This window comes from Coregonus lavaretus (assembly GCF_964263955.1).
Source record: "Coregonus lavaretus genome assembly, chromosome: 8".
NCBI lineage: Eukaryota > Metazoa > Chordata > Actinopteri > Salmoniformes > Salmonidae > Coregonus > Coregonus lavaretus.
This window is the reverse complement of record NC_139995.1, coordinates 40,361,953-40,376,785: the sequence shown is the minus strand read 5'-3', so window position 1 is coordinate 40,376,785 and position 14,833 is coordinate 40,361,953. Positions and strand designations below refer to the sequence as shown.

Here is a 14,833-nt window from a genome sequence, read left to right as displayed (position 1 = left end):
TGCACTCACTAACTGTAAGTCGCTCTGGATAAGAGCATCTGCTGAATGACTAAAATTAAAAAAAAATGTAATGTGGGAGACTCCCCAAACATATGGAAGAAGGTACTCTGGTCAAACGAGACTAAAATTGAGCTTTTTGGCCATCAAGGAAAACGCTATGTCTGGCGCAAACCCAACACCTCTCATCACCCCGAGAACACCATCCCCACACTGAAGAATGGTGGTGGCAGCATCATGCTGTGGGGATGTTTTTCATCGGCAGGGACTGGGAAACTGGTCAGAATTGAAGGAATGATGGATGGCGCTAAATAAAGGGAAATTCTTGAGGGAAACCTGTTTTAGTCTTCCAGAGATTTGAGACTGGGACGGAGGTTCACCTTCCAGCAGGACAATGACCCTAAGCGTACTGCTAAAGCAACACTCGAGTGGTTTAAGGGGAAACATTTAAATGTCTTGGAATGGCCTAGTCAAAGCCCAGACCTCAATCCAATTGAGAATCTGTTGTATGACTTAAAGATTGCTGTACACCAGCGGAACCCATCCAACTTGAAGGAGCTGGAGCAGTTTTGCCTTGAAGAATGGGCAAAAATCCCAGTGGCTAGATGTGCCAAGCTTATAGAGACATACCCCAAGGGGGGGGGGGGGGGGGGTGAATTGTTTTGCACGCTCAAGTTTTCTGTTTTTTTGTCTTATTTCTTGTTTGTTTCACCAAAAAAAAAATTTCATCTTCAAAGTGGTAGGCATGTTGTGTAAATCAAATGATACATCCTCCCAAAAAATCGATTTTAATTCCAGGTTGTAAGGCAACAAAATAGGAAAAATGCCAAGGGGGGTGAATACTTTCGCAAGCCACTGTAAATTGGAGCTGAAGTACAGGTGTAGACCTGGTCTGTAAGGATATTCGGGCTGAAGTACAAAAGTAGACAGCTCTTTTGTATGAATGTTGAGGCTTGGGCACTGGGGTAGACCTGTTTTACATGAGTATGCCCATGGATTTACCTGGTTTATATGAGTAATGGGGTGTAGGGATACGCAAGGCTCATACAGGTGAAATGAAAGTTATTGAGCAATGACTAAGGCCTGTTGTTTTTGGGTTATTCAGTAATGTGGTGGGTGGTAGGCCTCCAGTCCAGCCCAGTTTTCCACAAGGGCCTCTCCTCTCTTCTCGGTTAACTGGTCATCTGGGTCTATAGCCGCCCCTTCACGTCTGGTCTGACACAAACAACAATGGACCATTGTTGACCTGATTGTCCATTGAGACATTCAAAACAAGCAGTGTGTGGTCACCTTATGATAGGCCTCCAAATCAGACCATTCTAAATGTTTGAAAAATGTAGTATTACTGTGATACTAACCGCTTCCCCAGGCTCAATTGCTATCGCATATAGTGTAGACAGAGAGAGAGCCAGCTGGGGACGAGATTACTGTGATACATACTAATGTGCTCGTTGGTCTTATTGTAACACCGGTGACATAAAGCCTCTGACAGTTTCTCACGTGATTGGTTGTGTTTTACCTGTCAACCTAGTGAAGACCACCTCCAACATCTCCCACCAGAAGTAGAACACCTCTGAATGGGACAGGTGAGATAACATTCAGATACTAGCATTAGAGTAGAAGAAGGATAGATCAATTAACATGTACCTGTATTGTCATTGTATAATGAACACGTGGGGCAGTTTTCCCAGACAAAGATTAAGCCCAATCCTGGACTGAAGCGCGTGCTCAATGGAGAATCTCCATTGAAAGTCCTTCCTAGTCCAGGACTAGACTTAAATGCCCACAGTAGTAGAAATCCACGTTTTTGATCTGAAAGATGATGGCCAGAGCTTACCCATGATGTTGCACAATGATTTAGTCAAAGTATGATCTTTTTGGTCTTGAAGTGACAAATCCGAACTGCCCACTTTGTGCAAATCCGTGTGAATGTGGTTTCTTTTAATATGATATAACATACAAATTATTTCTAGCCTACGTTACGTTTCCGAGATGGGTTGTAATTTAATGTTACCACCCATCAGCATGGCATTGTTTATTAATCAGAAACAGCTGCAAAGTTAATCTGTGGCCGGCACAGCAGCCTGTAGTGTGTATCTATCATGAGGCGTGTGGAGGTGCTTTGTGATACTTTAAATCCCCAACAATATTGTGGTGGGTGTGATTATGTAAATAGGTCTGGCAATTAGTTTCCCGTGAGGAGATTTAAACAGGGCGGGGCTTGAGCCCCTGGATAATCCAACCTAGCCTAGAGGGTGAGGCACAGAGCAGAGTGGAGGGAGAGGGGAGAGGGAGATGGAGGGACACTGGAGGGAGTATGGTGGAGAGAGAAAGAGGAGGGGAGAAAGAGAGTCACAAAGCAAAGGGGAGGGAAGGGAGAAAGGGGAGAGGTAGAGGGAGAGAGGGGAGGAGGGGAGACAATGGATGGATAGCGAGGCTACAGGACGACCTGAGTGGTCATGTGACTGACTGGCGGCTAGAGGTGTGGCCAGGGCTGTAGGCGGGGCTGAGGTGGGATGGAGACAAAGGTGTAGGGTAGTGGAACAGGGAGTGGCTGTAGAGGTAGACTCCCAGCCCCAGCCCCAGCCCTGCCCAGCTCTGACCAGACCTCTGGATTCATAGTGCCAGTGACAGCTGTGGTAGCTAGTCTACAGCAGTAACTAACTTACCACTAGCCTGGCCCTGGGCTTCATAGAATAGATGGATACTAGCAGTGTCATCACAAACAGGACACCAGGGAGGCAGAGAGAGGTTCTGGCTAAGTCAGGTAAGGGACCTACAGATACTACTTTCACAGTGAGAGAAGTGCAGAATGTTAATAGGACATGATTGATGATTGGTGTTAACAAGGCATCATGTGTTGGGTTTATGAGTTTAGTGAAAAAGGCAGGTTGAACAGAAATGACTGACTCGATGTTGGGGAGATGGGTATGTTGATGATCATGTTTTATTCCCTCTGGGGGATTCCCACAGGTACAAACTATGCAAAAATCCAAACACTTGTAAATGTGGTCCTTGGAGTTTGATAGTGAAGTATATAACCACAGAAATATGCGTGCTGAGCTGGTGCAATAGGACACTTGTTTTTCTATGTAGTTCAGGTATGGAGATACTGTAGCTAATGCCCTCGCCTGATCCCAGATCTACATGTTAATCACCACAGGAGTTGGCAAGACAGCACAAACAGATCTGGGGCTAGGCTACTATGTCCCACTGTGCCCATGCCAAGGGAAATAAAATAAGATGCAACTGGAGTGTGTCTGGCCAACGGAAAAGGGACATGATTTTAGTTATGTAACATGTAGTGTTAAGTGATGTAACCCCTATCATTTCTGCTCCTGTCTAATATGAGGCTTATGGACATGTTTATAGGGCCCAGTAAAACTGTGTGCTTGTCGTTTCATGACATAAACAACAGTTGAGAGGCAACCACCTTAGCTATATTACCAATCAAATAATGGTTACTAATCAAAAAGTCTGAGATTCATATCTTTAGTTCACCTGTTCTAACCTGTCCTAACTCATACTTCTTTATTTGACCAAGTTGGTACAATTCTATCAATTCTAAAATCTATTTTTCAAGAATTACATTGGGGGATATGGTTTTATTTAAAAACGAGGACATGAGCCTATGCAAAAAAAATTGTTGGCTTTGTCTCTGTCCCCCAGCCTCAGCCCACGCTGGCCTGCTGTCGGACCGAGATGGAGAACAGGGTCAGGGTCAAGGTGCAGAGGACCAGGAGGACCCAGAGCACGGGAAGGCAGGTGGACCACCACCTCAGCCAGAGGGTCAGGAGGAGGAGGGCAGTGATCTGATCATCCAGCCCAAGAAGCTACTCAACCCGGTCAGAGTCTCCAAGAGCCACCAGGAGCTCCACAGGGAACTAAGGATGACACACAAGAGGTGGGGCTTGCACAGGGTAGCACACACAGGCATGCTGCACATACACACAAACTCGCGCATGTACGCACACACACACACATCAACTGTCCTAATTTTTCTCTGTCAGAGGTCCATGTCTGGAGGGGAAGCCAGAGCTCCAGCATGTTCTGGAACAGAGGAACTGGGAACAGGGGGTGAAACAGAGAAGAGAGGCAGAAGAGGAGAAGAAGAACAGGTCTCCTTTCCAACAGGAACTGCTCAAGAGGCATCAGAGGCTGGAGGAGGTTGGTATACTCCATGTCAACATCATGGTCACATGACTGCCATTGGCGTAAGCCAAGCACACTTTGCTCTCCATCACATGATTTGCATTGCACACAGCTTCACTCATGCATTACTAGTTCATTTACATACAATGCTCATTAGTCAAAGCAGACATTACTTATTCAGCTCCTGCAACCTGTACATACTACATACTGTATACCACATGTGTCAAACTCATTCCACGGAGGGCCAAGTGTCTGTAGGTTTTCACTCCTCTCTTCTACTTGATTGATTAAGGTCACTAATTAGTTCGTAACTCCCCTCACCTGGTAGTCTAAAACCAGCTGACACTAGGCCCTCCATGGAATGAGTTGGACACCCCTGTTGTATACCATTGGGTTGCAGCTTTGTACATACACACTGTATTAATTCCAATCTGCTCTTGTATTCACTGACTGTCAGTGACTGACTCTTCCCTGCAGCTGGAGAGAGAGCTAAAGGCACAACAGCAGGGCCTGCAGAGTTCCCCAGAGTTCATCAGAGTTAAAGAGAGCCTGCGATGCACCACCATACTGGATGTGGGGAAGGCAGTTTAAAAGGACTGACTGACAGGAAGCTGTGTAAAGTATGGTTAGAGTGGCATGGTGTTGTTAGAGCATCTCCATGAACTGTAGATAGGATGGTGGGGATACGTGACTACATGGAGTTGTAGTAGTGAAGGAAGACAGTATCCTGGGAGAATCTCAATTGCATACTCCTCGTGTCCTCTCTCCTCGCCCATTTCTCAAAACCCATTGGAGGAGAAAGCCGGAGGTCCCTCCCCTCTGACCTTCTCCAATGGGTTTTGAGAAGGGGAGAGGAGAGTGGACGCTAGTAGTATGCTATTGAGATTTTCCCTCTGACTGGGTGACATTAAGCTGTTGGATCGTGTTGACAGATCATGTTGGTGGGATAGTATGCTTGGCATGGTTCACCTGCATGGGAGTACAGATAATAATAATAATGTAGAATTTATTCAACCTTTATAGCGCTATTCATTACATAAAGAAATCTCAAAGCGCTGTAAAGCAACAACAACAAAAAACAAGATATTTAAAAACATAATTAATCATCATGAGTAGATCGATGGTCAAGAGACTGAAGGTGAGATCAGCGGAGGGAGGTGGTGGTGAATGATGGATGCATGCATGGTGCAAATTGGTACCTGAACATGTCCTCGACCACATCTACTCGGAAAGAGCTCACTGCCTGAAGTTAACCACCCTGTGTCAATTTAGCCTTTGAAGAACATCTTTACTTGATCCAAATAGGGATTGAGTCCCCACTAGCCTGGTCCTAGATCTGCTTGTGTTGTCTTGCCAACCCCATATGAACATGTTTTGCATGACAACGACCATAGGATCTGGCTATACATCACAAACAGATCTGGGACGTGGCTGGGCCCTCCCATCCTCTGAGAGGCTTGATGTTCCATTAGTTATTTGTCTCTCATGCCAACCACCTCTGACACAGATAGAGAGAGCACCCCCTGTTGCCCTTTACACTCGTACTCATACACAGGTTGAAAATGGCAGATTTGGGCACTGATAAGCGCCTAAATTGGAACGCAGTGGCTGTACAGTAACATGCTATAAATGACATCAGAGCTCTGTCTCTGTGCTTCACAGCGCTGTGTGTGTTTTAACTGACAGCCGTTTTGAACATGAGTACCGCACGCGACAAAAATGCTGTAAATTAAGAGGACTCTATGTGTTCTGAAAGATGAGATGTTGAGGATTATAATACATACCACTTTGATGTCATACAAGCAACCCATACACCCATGAGTCCAAATGTGCACTTCACATTTCCATACCATAAAACTCATGTCAATACAGTGTCAATGTTTATGATCACTATGTTTGATGTACAGTTACAAGATGACATGGCATCATACCCTGGGTTGTTCTGAACAGAATGAGCCTATGTTTGTCAATTGTGAAGAAAATTCACCACGGAAGACGCACCTGAATGCACGCATGACTCCTTTCTATGAGCGCCAACATTACGATCTCTTTCTCTGAACTGTCCCGTGAAAGCCTAACACTTAAGATCGTATTTTATAACTTAGCTAGTCATGTTGGCAATAGAACAAGTGTGTGATGGTGTGGATGCAGGGTTGTGTTCCAAACAAAACAACTACAAGTGTGCTTGCTCTAGTTCATCAATGGTACAGCCAAGAGAGAGAAGAAAAAAATGAGGTTAATAAGTTTTATATTCCATCCAATTGGGGACAGATTTTCATACAAATATTCTAAAATCAGCATATTTTCCAATCAGAGAAGTGTTTCCATCATATTTTGTTATCAACAAACACGGTGAAAAGTACAGTAAATGTAAATGCAAATAAATCAACAGCGTAATGTTTGGACTCAGTCTTGTGTCAGGTGAACTGTTGTGTCCTCAACTTTGGTCTAATAATTGTCCCATCATCTTCAATTGCTACTGTTGAAGATTTTTTAGTGGACTATTAACATTCTCTGTGGCTAGGCAAGAACTTAATCCTGTGGCCTTTTGTCTCTCTCCTCAAACAGTGATGAAGAGCGGCGCCAGGGTTGAACAGAGTTTAAACTAAACATGAGTGTTTTTGCAAGATAAGGGATTGATTGAGGGTATTACTATTGATTCTGAACTGAATGAAAGTCTAATTTAGCCGCCACCATAGACAAAGGGAGTGGACGGAGCAATAAAAGAGCGGGAAACTGAAGAGGGAGGGATTTTAAAGCTAGGGTGTGTGGAGGGCACGATATAAGATGGAGAGAGGGCAGGGGAGGCTAGGCTACTCTGCAGACCAGCTTCCTTTTATTGAAATACAATAAAGTAAATCTTCATTCAACAAAAACTCTGTAAGAACTTTGATTGTTAATAAAGTATAGTGATGAATTTCCACAACACTACCATGCATATGCTTTACATATTTCTTCTATAAGAAACATTTCCATTTAGCCCTATCCATGTAGGCCAATTCCCACAAGTGGGAACAAAACCAAGGAACGGTTCAACGAAAAAATGTCTTTACCAAACAAATATAATATACATCATTCACCTTGTGATACTAGTGACTACTCCTGAGTGGCGCAGTGGTCTATGTAAAGCATATGCATGGTAGTGTTGTGGAAATTCATCACTATACTTTATTAACAATCAAAGTTCTTACAGAGTTTTTGTTGAATGAAGATTTACTTTATTGAATTTCAATAAAAGGAAGCTGGTCTGCAGAGTAGCCTAGCCTCCCCCGCCCTCTCTCCATCTTATATCGTGCCCTCCACACACCCTAGCTTTAAAATCCCTCCCTCTTCAGTTTCCCGCTCCAATTGTGCCACTAGAGATCCTGGTTCGAATCCAGGCTCTGTCGCAGCCGGCCGCGACCGGGAGACTCATGGGCGGCGCACAATTGGCCCAGCGTCGTCCAGGGTAGGGGAGGGAATGGCCGGCAGGGATGTAGCTCAGTTGATGGAGCATGGCGTTTGCAACGCCAGGGTTGTGGGTTCGATTCCCACGGGGGGCCAGTATAAAAAAAAAAATGTATTCACTAACTGTAAGTCGCTCTGGATAAGAGCGTCTGCTAAATGACGTAAATGTAAATGAATCATTATGTTTGGTGACACAGTGTCCTTAGACACATTTGTACTTGGTCATAAATAAAACGGACATTGAAAATGTGAATTTTATATTTTATATATTTTTAGTGTAACAGACAGCATCCTATGTCTGTTGTACCAAACAACCTCTATCAGCCACGTTCGGGTTTATACTGCCCCCACCAGATGGCAGAATAGATCACAAGCTACATGTATAAGCAATGGTATTATTATAACATACTATGACACTCACTGTAATGCCATGTACTGAGTCGTGTTCAGTAGGGCACACCGTAGCAAAACATTTTGAAATGTTTCGAAACAGAAAATGAATGTTTTCTTAAAATCCCTCCCTGTTTGAGTCTGTTTTCTTCTGTTTGGTGCCTAATGAACGTGGCCCTAACTAAATAAAATAAATGACAGTAATATGACAGAACACACAATGCATAGACAAGGAAGTTTTATTTAATTTCCTGCGATCATATATCTGAAGGTACAAATCATTGTCTCCTTCCTTACGTGTTGATCAATAAGTCATGATGCATTGCATCCATACATTATTAGCTCAAAACAGCTTTTACAAAAAAGGATATACAATATATATATATATATATACTTATAATATAAACATTTTGAGTATTATTTTTTCATACACGTTTCTTTCCCATTTAAATATGTGTTTGTCATGAGTCAAATCAATCTGTTTCTTAAAAAACAAATAGGAACCAAGGAAAGGTTCAACAGTCTTTACCAAACAAATGAACACAGGTTATCAGGTGATCAACAAAGTCATCAACAGCAATTATACCTAACATATAACATGAAGCCATTCACACAGAGTTTGCATATTTTCCATTCTGCAGTCAGTCACTGTCTTGTGAAGCCAGAATGATTGCTTTTGAGCAATTATAACCTTATGAAGTCACTGCTATGGACCAAACACAGGTCATTGGCCTAAACAAGGTAGAGCTCAACTAGAAGGCTTTAGCTAGTACCTCTGATTGAACTTAACAATAAGTATTTGGTATCCAATCCGAACAGCAGTGAAAATGCAGCGCAGCGTGAACCAAACAGAGTAAGGGCTCTATTCCATCTGTATCGCTGAAGCGGTTTCGATTGCGAAATAGAAATATAAAGGTAATTTCCGATTGAGTCGACATATACAGTGTTTACCGTGAATGCAGTCTCTGCTAACGCGGGAACATTGCCTTTAAATTTCAATCACGCTATAATGCTGAACTTCAGTGTTACAGATTGAATACAGCCCTAAATCTTTAATTATAATTATAGGCCTACCCATTTGGCTTGTCATTTTCAGCCTTATTGATGTGTTTAAACTGTAATCATAGCAGGTAACACTGTACCTTGAGATTTTCTATCAGACTGCACTCTGTCTTGTCATCGTAGTTAGAGAACTGGCTTTATCTTTCCACTCCTAAGCAAACGCTCAAAGTATTTGAAAGATTTCAAATAGTATTTGAACTCAGGTCTGTCTTTGTCACTCAACATGTTGAATGTTACAATCAGAACTGTTACACAGTACCAGGGAAAGGGAGGGGTCAGGGTCAGGGACTATTTCTATTTAGTAGGTTGAGATAGACTACAAAACTTTAAGTGAACAAAACAACAAATAAACAGACTCCCACAACAACTTATTGTACATCCTAGAGTTGTAATCTAAACTAAATCAACATGGTTACCAGGGAGACGGCGTCAGTGTGCCACTGGGTAGAGATGACCATCAAATAGTCAATGCAGAGGTTAAGGTAACGTTACAGTTCAGACCGTGCTACACATATGTACGTTGTCAACAACTTCTCACTTCACATTATATAGTTTTCAGAATTACAGAAAGAAATGTTTATCAGGACAACAGAGTAGTAATAATAACCATATACATATTTTTTTATATTTCTATGTTGATCATCAACCGCGTAAACATATTATAACCAGGTCATGCAGACGGTAGACCGATACTTCTTCCACGAGAGATAGGTGCAAAGTACAGAGCAGCCAGAGAACAAACACTGAGATCCCTCCGACCACCACGGAGGACAGGGGTGTAATATTGTTTAAATGGACATAACATTTAGGGACCTTTGCAGATAGAAATGTCATGCATACAACTGATTTGATTCCCTAGAACGTGAAATATAATTGCAAACTATTTATAACTGAAATGGTCTCAACATCGAACCCTGTGGTACCCCAACTCTCATGTTAAGTGGTGTGGCTACTATGGAAATGCTCATTGGCTGAGAAGGTGTATAGGATTAATCTGATAGGCTATACGGTCTGTGTGTTGCCATAGGGATCTCAGTGTGAACTTCTGGTAACAGAACAGCCATAAAATAAAAAAGTATCCCTTTATTAGCCATACATTTCACATTTTATCATTCAACCGACGCATGCAGGTGCCTCGAACCAGAAAAGCTTTTACGAGCCAAGTCTGAGCCAGAATACAGAGTCAATCCAGAGCCCAGAAAGTGTTTCTGATGGGGCTGTAAACTTCAAAACCAAAACAAACACAGGTAAGATAATGAGCCAAATGGGACAAAACATAAAAATAAAAAAAACATTACAGTTGATTAACTGGTACTAAAAGCACTTATATGTTGATTTTTAAAGTGAAGGAACTCTCCATCAATTGTGAAGCCTGATGTCAAAGACCATACTTATATGACAACAGTTTTAGGTATGTGTAAACTCTGTAACACTTTACTTGACATCCAGCGTCATAACACGTTATGACATGGTCATAACCATGTCATAATATGTCATAACAGCTGACATAACTTGTCATAACCTTTTATAATATGGTCATAACATTGTCATGACACATATTTAGACCTGTTATGGCTGGTTATGACACCTACATAAAAATGTAAAAACCCACAAAACCTACCACACAAGGCAAAACAATCCATTACACCATAGCCTACTTCTCAACAGTATGTTTATGTTATATAACATTTTCTGAAATCGACCATATTAAATGAACATTGTACAGTAATTGCGCACAAATTGATGTCAGACATGCACATAGGTCAATGCTCTGTTGCTGATGACTGGGATGAATGCAGGAGCAGATTTCAGGAGCAGGACAAGGCACTGCACCCTGTTTTTGACTGATGACTGATACATGGGCATGTACGTGATAGGCCTATCTGGCTTATATGATTATGATGGTCATAATGCTTCTTGACAGTGTCTGCAAGTTATTTAAAATATGATGAAAAAAACATGACTGTAAAGAATTCATTACAACAACAACAAAGGACTTAAGAAACAAACTTTCAAACGAAAGGAAACTTCTTGGCAGGGAAAAAAACATTTGAATAAATGTGGGGTTCGACACTCTTATGTAGGTGTCATAACCAGCTATAAAATAATGCCATATATGTCACAACAGACATAAATATATTGGTCATTACAGTGTTATGACCATATTATGACAGGTTATGACAAGCTATGTCAGCTGTTATGACATATTATGACATGGTTATGACCGTGTCATAACGTGTTATGATGCTGGGTGTCAAGTAAAGTGTTACCGCACACTCTGCACAAATATCAGTGTTTGTGGACACCTGAATTTAACAAAGTAATCCCTGCATCCAAAACTCCCCTCTAAAAGGAACTGTAGATGGTTTATTCTGGGCAAGCATTGGAGCTAGAAGGTGGCTCTGGACATGGCTGCTGGCTGACTCATCACCATCCTACTCTCCTGGACACAGCCTGTCATAACATCACTCTGCATTCATGGCCAAACTAGGCGGACAGGGCGGGCACTGGGTGGCTCCATGGAAACATACATATCCCCATGGCGACAAAGGGGCAGGGTCTGTGGCCACTTAGATGCGACTGGCTGGCCTGCAGCAGTAGGTGCAACTCGTCAGACTGTCCCGGTCGGCACTGCCCTCTGCACTACCGCGCCGCTGCCCATCCTCACAGTATGACACTGGAGAGGAGAGCAGAGGAGATGACAGGGACAGTACTCCACAGTGCTGTACTACTAGAGTATCACTACAGTACTGTACACACCACTGTACGTGCTCAGAGGCTCCACAGTACTGTAGGCTACGTGCTCAGAGAGATAAACAGATTGAGAGTCTGAGTGAGAGTGAGAGTGAGAGTGAGAGTTAGAGTGAGAGTGAGAGAGAGGTGGCTGGCTGAGTGGGGTACAGGCTCAGTATTGTCTCACTTACAGCACTCCTCCTCTACCCCCAGTCCCTCCTCCTCCTCGTCCTCATCCTCCTCCCGCAACAGGAGTGTGTGGGCATGACAGGGGCTTGTGGGGGTGATCTGGCTGGGGCTCTCTAGGCTGGTACCCAGCTGCAGCCTCCGCATGTGTCTCACCACTGCTGTGGCATTGAATGCTTGCTGTGTAGGGATAGTGATAGGAGGGACAGAGAGATAGAGGGGGGATGGGGAGAGGGAGAGAGAGGGGGAGAGAGAGAATAATGGGGGAGAGAGAGACAGGGGGAGGTGGTTGAGAGAGGGGGAAGAAGGGGGGGTGAGAGAGAGAAGACGGGGGAGAGAGAGAGAGAGAGAGAGAAATAGAGAAAGAGAAAAGGGAAGGGAAGGTGATAAATGCACAGTGATTTCTACAACCACTATAAAAAACAGAGGAACCATATATATTACTACATATACAAAAGTAAGTGGACACCCCTTCAAATGAGTGGATTCGGCTACTACAGCCACGCCCGTTGCTGACAGGTGTATAAAATCGAGCACACTGTCATGCAATCTCCATAGACAAACTTTGGCAGTAGAATGGCCTTACTGAAGAGCTCAGTGACTTTCAACGTGGCACTTCCAACAAGTCAGTTCATCAAATTTCTGCCCTGCTAGAACTGCCCCAGTCAACTGTACATTTACATTTACATTTACGTCATTTAGCAGACGCTCTTATCCAGAGCGACTTACATGAGCAATTAGGGTTAAGTGCCTTGCTCAAGGGCACATCTGCAGATTTTTCACCTAGTCGGCTCGGGGATTAGAACCAGCGACCTTTCGATTACTGGCACAACGCTCTTAGCCACTAAGCTACCTGCCGCCCCATTGTGAAGTGGAAACATCTAGGAGCAACAACTTCTCAGCCGCAAAGTGGTAGGCAACACAAGCTCACAGAACGGGACCGCCGAGTGCTGAAACGCTTAAAAATCATCTGTCCTTGGTTGCAACACTCACTACCGAGTTCCAAACTGCCTCTGAAAGCAACGTCAGCACAATAACTATTCGTCGGGAGCTTCATGAAATGGGTTTCCATGGCCGAGCAACCGCGCACAAGCCTAAGATCACTATGCGCAATGCCAAGCGTCGGCTGGAGTGGTGTAAAACTCACCGCCATTGGACTCTGGAGCAGTGGAAATGCGTTCTCTGGAGTGATGAATTGCACTTCACCATCTGGCAGTCCGACAGACGAATCTCGGTTTGGCGGATGCCAGTAGAACACTACCTGCCCCAATGCAAAGTGCTAACTGTAAGGTTTGGTGGAGGAGGAATAATGATCTGGGGCTGCTTTACATGGTTCAGGCTAGGACCCTTAGTTCCAGTGAAGGGAAATCTTAACGCTACAGCATACAATGACATTCTGTGCTTCCAACTTTGTGGCAAGTTTGGGGAAGGCCCTTTCCTGTTTCAGCATGACATTGCCCCGTGCACAAAGCGAAGTCCATACAGAAATGGTTTGTCGAGATCGGTGTGGAAAAACTTGACTGGCCTGCACAGAGCCCTGACCTCAACCCCATCGAATATCTTTGGGATGAATTGGAACGCCGACTGCGAGCCAGGACTAATCACCCAACATCAGTACCCGACCTCACTAATGCTATTGTGGCTTAATGGAAGCAAGTCCCCGCAGCAATGTTCCAACATCTAGTGGAAAGCCATCCCAGAAGAGTGGAGGCTGTTGTAGCCGCAAAGGGGGGACCAACTCCTACTAATGCCCATGATTTTGGAATGAGATGTTCGATGAGCAGGTGTCCACATACTTTTGGTCATGTAGTGTAAATGAGACAGAGAGACAGATAGAAGAACAAAAATAGAAATAAAATGAGAGTTATCAAAGCAGTAATATTGAGCCACTGACCTTCCATTTACTTTTAGCAAAGTTCTTCTTGATCTGAGCACTGACAGACTCATGGATGTTCTTATCAAGAGCTGTGTCTCCACAGATCCTGCAAACCGGAAAAGAGAGAGTTTAGAGAGAGACAGCAAAGAGGGGGCAAGCTGTCAGAAGTTTAAAGTTTGAGTTATGGGACGTAGATATCCTCGCCTGGTTTAACCAGCCTGAATGTTACGCAAGAATGCATTGAATGGCTTGGGGAACCAGGATGTGGACATGAAGCTAGAGTTAGGGTTGTGGTTGTTGTTGCTGTGGTTGAGGCTAAGGTTAGGGTTGAACCTTGATGTTGACATGAAGTTAGGGTTGTGGTTGAGGGTTAGGGTTTAACCTTGATGTTGACATTAAGCTATGGTTAGGGTTAGAGTTGTGGTTGAGACTACACTCTCAGAAAGAAGGGTTCCAAAATAGTTATTTGGCTGTCCACATAGGATAATCGTTTTTGGTTCCAGGTAGACCCCTTTCGGGTTCCAAGTAGAACCCTTTTGGGTTCCATGAAAAACCCTCTGTGGAAAGGGTTCTACATGGAACCCAAAAGGGTTCTACCTGGAACCAAAAAGGGTTATTTAAAGGGTTCTCCTATGGGGACAACCGAAGAACCCTTTAAGGTTCTAGATAGCACCTTTTTTTCTAAGAGTGTAGCGTTAAGGTTGTATCGGGATGAGGAGATTAAGCTAAGCTTAGGTTTGTGGTTAAGGCTAGGTTTAGGTTTAGGGTTAAGGTTAAGGTTGAGGCTGGGGTTAGGGTTGAACCGGGATGTGGACATGTAGCTAGAGTTAGGGTTAGGGAAAGCTTGTATTACCAGGGGTGTTGAAGTGCTTGATCAGCGGTATATCTCTTCATGAAGTCTTTCTCCATCAGGTGACAGATAAAGTCTTTAGCTGGAATGAAAAAAACAACACTTTCAAATCATTACTGAACAATGTTGATTCCTTACGA

The 14,833-nt window shown here is 43.6% G+C and overlaps 1 protein-coding gene and 1 pseudogene across 2 annotated transcripts in view; one reads left to right on the top strand and one right to left on the bottom strand.

The window, feature by feature from the left end:
- Positions 1-1,104: 1,104 nt before the first annotated feature.
- Positions 1,105-4,740, top strand: LOC311134055 (actin-associated protein FAM107A-like; annotated as a pseudogene). Its single transcript has 5 exons — positions 1,105-1,109; positions 1,529-1,583; positions 3,667-3,901; positions 4,008-4,164; positions 4,627-4,740. The product of its transcript is annotated as an actin-associated protein FAM107A-like (transcript).
- Positions 4,741-11,618: 6,878 nt separating this feature from the next.
- Positions 11,619-14,833, bottom strand: part of LOC311133645 (calcium/calmodulin-dependent protein kinase type 1-like) — a gene marked incomplete at both ends in the record, with an annotated part of 49,435 nt that continues 46,220 nt past the window's right edge. The window contains 4 exons of the mRNA XM_084167174.1: positions 11,619-11,725; positions 11,973-12,147; positions 13,862-13,949; positions 14,697-14,775. Coding sequence (XP_084023300.1) covers positions 11,619-11,725; positions 11,973-12,147; positions 13,862-13,949; positions 14,697-14,775 — 449 coding nt within the window. The remainder of the gene's footprint in view (positions 11,726-11,972; positions 12,148-13,861; positions 13,950-14,696; positions 14,776-14,833) is intronic.